This window comes from Diplotaxodon limnothrissa, linkage group LG1 (genome assembly GCF_057381915.1).
Source record: "Diplotaxodon limnothrissa isolate DT_005_m linkage group LG1, D_limnothrissa_male_GT1.1, whole genome shotgun sequence".
NCBI classification, from domain to species: Eukaryota; Metazoa; Chordata; class Actinopteri; order Cichliformes; family Cichlidae; genus Diplotaxodon; species Diplotaxodon limnothrissa.
The window spans coordinates 12,563,634-12,570,411 of NC_140596.1; the positions used below are offsets into that span (position 1 = coordinate 12,563,634).

General features: G+C 42.2%; 1 protein-coding gene across 1 annotated transcript; it reads left to right on the forward strand.

Moving 5' to 3' along the window:
• The first annotated feature begins 392 nt into the window (after positions 1–392).
• On the forward strand, positions 393–5,632 carry arpp19a (cAMP-regulated phosphoprotein 19a). Its single transcript, XM_085352861.1, has 3 exons — positions 393–579; positions 1,274–1,396; positions 4,200–5,632. The coding sequence occupies exons 1-3, from the start codon at positions 523–525 to the stop codon at positions 4,368–4,370; spliced, it is 351 nt and encodes a 116-aa protein (XP_085208987.1). The 5' UTR covers positions 393–522; the 3' UTR covers positions 4,371–5,632.
• Positions 5,633–6,778: the final 1,146 nt, after the last annotated feature.

Sequence of the window (6,778 nt, forward strand, 5' to 3'; positions counted from 1 at the left end):
AAACATTATTCGTTTACGCTGCACGTGCTCATATTTGGCTCTTTTTTTTTTTTTTTTTTTTTAAATCAGAAGGAAAAACAAATTACTCTGGGGGTGGGTATAAAAAGAAAACACTTTATTTTGTATAGCTGTATTCCTCTTGGTTTTGTGCAATGAGATGTAGTGAGGAAACGGAAAATAAATCGGCCAGCATTAAGCGGTGCCGAGCTCTCCATCCTCCAGATCTGCGGATTATTTTCTGAGATCTGGATTTGTGACACAGCACATGGACCCAGCAGCTGATCTTTGTGTCATTATGCAACCTAAATCTGAACTCCGTACCCGGTGCGTGTGCATGGCGGGAGCGCGCGTGGTGTCTCCGCATGTGACGTAGTATTGTGTGCGGGAGTGAGCGCTCGGCAGCTCTCGGTTGGGTTCGGTGAGTCAGAGTCGAATCGGGCGAGCAACACGCGAGCGGGGGATTTGTGGAACACTTGTTCGGCTGGTGAGCGGTCTCCTGACAAAAATCACAACTGTTTAAACATGTCGGGGGATAACGAAGAGACTCAGACAGCTGAGGAGACGCCGGTGGAAGAGAAGGTAAACGCGGGCTTTTCCTCACGAGCCCCGGGGACGGTTGCTTCGTGGTAACCTAACACTGTAGCTTAGCTTCTCCTCTTCCTCTATTTCGTTGTTGACATATAAATCACAACTAGCTACCGAGACCCAGGTAGATTAATATTGTTCGTCGGGTATCCTAACGATCTTCTATTACGTAGTAATTCGCGCTTTGTCTTTCAGCTGGAAGTGTTTTGACGCTAGCTGACGTGACATTCAAAGCGTCTATTAGCTTAGCTGCTAAAAAAAATTAGCTTAGCTCATTCAGCACAGTGACAGTTCTCTTTAAACTAGAAATGCTAAATCAGGGCCTGTCTAATTAACTGTCTTGCCAGCCTGGCTATTGATAGCGTGATTTTTATTTTATTTTTTTAAAACAGAAACGAGTATCCCAACCGGTGGTCCAACCTACACATTACTAGCTAGTAGGATATGCTAATGCTTCTGTCTAGCTTGTTTAGCGGGAGCGGTGAATTTAAACGCTTTTCCATGGAGGACCACCCTTTGCCACCAACGTATTCAGTAAAGTTGTTCAATAAGCAGCCTTCAAACGTCATTAGATAGGTTTTATTCATAGTTTTACGGGCTTAAACGTCTGTGTAAGTGTGGTGCTGTCTGGAGCTACCAGCTGACCGAGAGCTGATTAATCTAATCTTATGCTTCTGTTTGTTTACAGGAGGTTCAGGAAAAGACGATCAGCCCCGAGAAGGCAGAAGAGGCTAAACTGAAAGCAAGATATCCAAATTTGGGAAATAAACCCGGAGGGTCGGATTTACTTCGGAAACGCCTTCAGAAAGGGGTGAGTAATCTCATGTGTTTGTCTTCAAAACATAAAGGGTTCACTTTAGGATTGTCCTTGAAGCTTTTGCTATTTTATATAGGTGCGCTACACGGTCCTGACTAGCAAGTTATTGGTGTTGGACATAGTTAATAGAGAAATATGTCCAGCCCAGTTTATCAGGAAATTAAACTGAGAAACTGACACATATTGGGGGGTTTCTGTTTTATTTTTCTTTGGTTTTTTTAACTTATAAAATGAGTATATTTCCAGAATTGTCTTCCATAGAAAACAGTTCAGTCTCGGTAAAATCAACTTTGATTGTGGATGCAATTTAAGGATTTTCTGCTTCTGTCATGTTGTAAAATCTGGGACAGCAGAGAATCGAAAATAGGTTTAGGTTTAAATAACTTGCGATTGGCACCGTAATAATTACTTGACTTTTTAAAAGTAATCACCTGTCAGTAGAAGACAATCTAATATCTGCTGAAGGGCTTAATAATATATCACAGCATGATTTAACCTGTGTGGTCAGCTTCCAGGAAATTTTCCATTCTCTTTTAGAACATTTTAGTAATCATGTTTGTTGTGATAATAATACACTAACCAAGATTAATTTTCTTTGAATAAATAAATATTTTTCTTGTACTTCTCACAAGAAATTACCTGCTGCAGTAATTTCTTTTTGAAAAACTGATGTTCCCTAAAATTATTATTCGCAAGTGATGCTAGTTTCAGTCATTGTGCAGAAGTACTGTTTATAAGGGTGGGGAAACCTGCAGTCAGCTGAAACTGAAGAAGTCACTTGGATGAGTGATGAAACTTTTCTCCCACTTAAAGCGCTATGTCCAGATGAACAGAATCAACTTTTTGGGATTTCCTTACCTGGGTGACACTAGTTTTTTCTTTTTCTAGTTTTTGCATTTAATTTGCTGATCAAGATTGTTACTGAGTGTATGTGTTCTAATGTTATACTGTGTGTATTTCTCATAGTGGATGTTTTTCTTTCAGTGTTTGCATGGTCCTCTCTGAGGAAAGTTTGTCTTGGCAATTTGGCATTTATATTTCCTGTGTGATACCCTGAGAGACCACAGAAAGCCTCCACCAGTTGTCAATAAGAAAAAAGAAAGACCTGGTTAAAATTCCTTAATAAAATCTCAGGAGTGTACCTTTTTGATCTACAGGGTGGGCCATTTATATAGATACACCGTAATAAAATGGGAATGGTTGGTGATATTAAAGTCCTGTTTGTGGCACATTAGTATATGTGAGGGGGCAAACTCCTCAAGATGGGTGGTGACCAGGTTGGCCATTTAGAAGTCGGCCATCTTGGATACAACTTTTGTCTTTTCAATAGGAAGAGGGCCATGTGACACATCAAACTTACTGGTAATGTGACAAGAATAACAATGGTGTGCTTGGTTTCAATGTAACTTTATTCTTTCATGAGTTATTTACAAGTTTCTGACCACTTATAAAATGTGTTCAATTTGCTGCCCATTGTGTTGGATTGTCAATGCAACCCTCTTCTCCCACTCTTCACACACTGATAGCAACACCGCAGGAGAAATGCCAGCACAGGCATCCAATATCCGTAGTTTCAGGTGCTGCACATCTCGTATCTTCACACCATAGACAATTGCCTACAGATGACCCCAAAGATAAAAGTCTAAGGGGGTCAGATCGGGAGACCTTGGGGGCCATTCAACTGGCCCACGACGACCAATCCACTTTCCAGGAAACTGTTCATCTAGGAATGCCTGGCACCCATAATGTGGTGGTGCACCATCTTACTGGAAAAACTCAGGGAACGTGCCAGCTTCAGTGCATAAAGAGGGAAACACATCATCATGTAGCAATTTCAAATATCCAGTGGCCTTGAGGTTTCCATTGATGAAGAATGGACCCACTATCATTGTACCCCATATACTGAGACTTTTCAAAATAAACAATCACGTGAAAGAGCAGATTATTTACAGATGAGAAGTAAAAAAAGAGCCGCCAGGTGCTAAAAAATAAACCTTAGACTCAAACTCATTGAGATGCTGCAGTAGCTGGAGTTGTTAAGGGTGCCATTTGTGAGTAGCTAATATCCGCCGAAGAGATGTTCGACTAATGCCACTCTCCAGCGACATGCGGCGAGTGCTACGCTGTGGGCTCTTGCTGAATGAAGCTAGGACAGCCACTGATGTTTCTTCATTAGTGACAGATTTCTTGCGACCACATTTTGGCAAATCCAACACTGAACCAGTTTCACGAAACTTAGCAAGCAGTTTGCTAACTGTAGCATGTGAGATTGGTGGTCTCGCAGGGTGTCTTGCATTGAAATCTGCTGCAATGACCCGGTTACTGCGTTCACCAGATATCGACACAATTTCAATCCGCTCCTCACGTGTTAACCTCTTCGACATGTCAATGGCTGTGAACAAAGAGAAACTTGTAAATAACTCATGAAAGAATAAAGTTACGTTGAAACCAAGCACACCATTGTTTTTCTTGTGACATTACCAGTAAGTTTGATGTGTCACATGGCCCTCTTCCTATTGAAAAAACAAAAGTTGTATCTAAGATGGCCGACTTTTAAATGGCCACCATGGTCACCACCCATCTTGAGGAGTTTGCCCCCTCACATATACTAATGTGCCACAAACAGGACTTTAATATCACCAACCATTCCCATTTTATTACGGTGTAAATGGCCCACCCTGTAGATCGCAGTTTGTGGGATTTACTCTGACATTTAAAAAAATTTGACATTTTTAAATTGGTGTCTATTTTCATTGGTGCCACTTTTGTTTAATTTGAATCTTCTGTTTTTCTGCAGCAAAAGTACTTTGACTCTGGTGACTACAACATGGCAAAAGCGAAGATAAAGAACAAACAGCTGCCAACAGCTGCACCAGAGAAGACCGAGATCACAGGGGACCACATCCCCACCCCCCAGGACCTGCCCCAGAGGAAACCCTCTCTTGTGGCCAGTAAACTGGCAGGCTGATGTACACGCAGCCTCAGATGGCCCCCTCAGCACCTCCCAGCCCCTAATCCTCTCCACTTAAGTCTCAGAGATTTAATATTACCTCTCCTATGTCTCACTTTATCACTCCACCCTCTCCACACTGGCCTGGGCCCCACCCAACTGGATTCCACACCTCCAGGTCAACCATGTCAAATCCTCTTTTTTGTTTCAACCCACCCTTTGGCTTTTTCTCTACTGCCACCACATCCTTTCCTCTGTTATTGTCCTCCTACATTTCCTTCATGTCTTGTCTTTACCTCCATGTTTGTCCATGTACACTGAAGAAACGGTCTGTGATGCCTCTGAACAATGGATGGACAGCAGATATGACTGTTTACGAGCTGAAGTGAGGGGCGAGCAGCAGAAGCTTGCATCTTGTGAGGTTTGGGCGCGGGGGGGATTTAGTGTGGTGTTCAGTCTGGAGATTATGATTGTGTGTGTGTGTGTATGTATCTGATATATATTTGTCTGGCACAGGGGCAGAATGTTTTACATCAGATTTGTATTATTCACTGTATGACCTTACTCTAAATTATGCTGTCAATATGCTTGAATGATTGAATATAGTAATTCAGAGGCCAAGTTCCGTTTTATTAACACTATGATTGTGTCTGCATTAAAGGACCTTGCAGTAAAGGCTGGGGTGTCACTTTGAACTGCATGTGTGATGCTGGGCTCCCGAAGGTGAAGCTTCACATACTGCATTTTTATTCATCAAGGTGCACTGAGCAGATGTTTAAAAGAGATGCTAAAAAGCTTGGGTGCGGCTCAAATGCTGGTAGCAGGTAGTTCCTTCAAGAAGTGTCAGAAATAGATCCTCTTCTTAAAAGAGCAAAATGCAGTGTTTTTAAGTTTACACTGTGTGCTGCTCCATTTTATATGCCGACACAGTCCTCTCCTAAGGATGGAGTCATCATGAATGAATCAGGTTTTAAAGGGTTAGAGGGGATACAGGACCTGAAGGGTAAAATCCTTCAGAGGGACCAGTCTTTATGCTGTATACATTGGTGGACAAAAACAAGGAACAAATAGTGTAAGTTTTGGGGAAATAATCTTGTGTAATCATGACTTAAAGTAGTTTTATCTTTAGCCCTGCATAGTGCTTTTCCAGAAGTTTTTACTGGCCAGATGCAATTTACTTGTGGTGTGATAAATCAAAGCTAGGACATCTGTCCAAGTTGTGCATGTACATGGCTGCCCTGCTGTCACATTGTGCCATTTTGTTTTGTAAATAAAGTAGTTTTGCACAATACTTTTGTGTAATCTTTAAAGACCTACGATGTATTTAAGGTGCTTTCAGATTGCTAATGTTTACATGGTAAATCTAATGTTTACATAGTAAGATTTAAAATAGTTTATTTTCTAGAAGTTAGAATATTTCTGTGTTCCAGGAGCCAGAATTTAAGTACAGCTTTAAATAAGAATAAATATTCAAGCATCCATTTTCTTCTGCTTACCTTGGAATATGGTCACACAAGCAGAGGAGCCTAAATGTTTAGGCACGCCAGATTTGTCCAACTCGCCACTAGGTGGTGATAAGTTGACAGCTCAGTTCCTCTCTTCACCCAAGTGTCCAGAAGATATACTTGCAGATCTGATGATACTGTTACAAAATCCACCCTCGACATGCAACCAGGGTGTCCTGGTGTCATGTGCACTTAGGGGCACCCTTCTGTTCGAACATGGTGTTCGAACAGAACATTAGGCAGACCGTTCCTCCCAGTCACGCCCCACCAGGTCTCAGTGTCGTTTCCCCTGTAAGCATTCAAGTCCACCAGTAGGATGACAAAGTCACTAAATGGAGGACACTCAAGAGCCACACCCCGTCACTCCCAGAAGGCTGTGTTCTCTAAAATATCATTCGGTCCATAGGCACAAACCCAGTCACTGGCACAGGTAAGCAACCCCCTCATCCATGGGCGAAACCCCCCAGGGTGCATACAGCAAGCAATAGGGATACAAGGATACCCACCCTTGCCCACCGCCTCTCATTAAGGGCAATTCCAGGTGGCCTACATGGGTTAAGGCCTAAGTGCTCTCCCTTAAGCTCCCTCCCATTCCTGACTCCAGGGTGAGGCCTAGGTAGCCCTATCCCAGTCAGGGTAAGCTGGTCCCTTGTTCTCTTTTCCATTTCCTCACTCAGGACTAATTTGCCTTGGGAGACCTAACCAGGGCCAAAAACTCCAAACAAAATGGAGCCTGGGCTGTCATTAAAATACAACAGAATGAATACATCAATGGGGTGAAGAATACAAGAACAGCTTGGTAGAACAAAAAGGAGCTAAATACTTAAAACTAATTACAATACAATGTCATGTGAAGATGAATATGAATTATACACTGGTTCAACTCTTCGGTAAGGCAAATATTTAATCAATCACATGGCA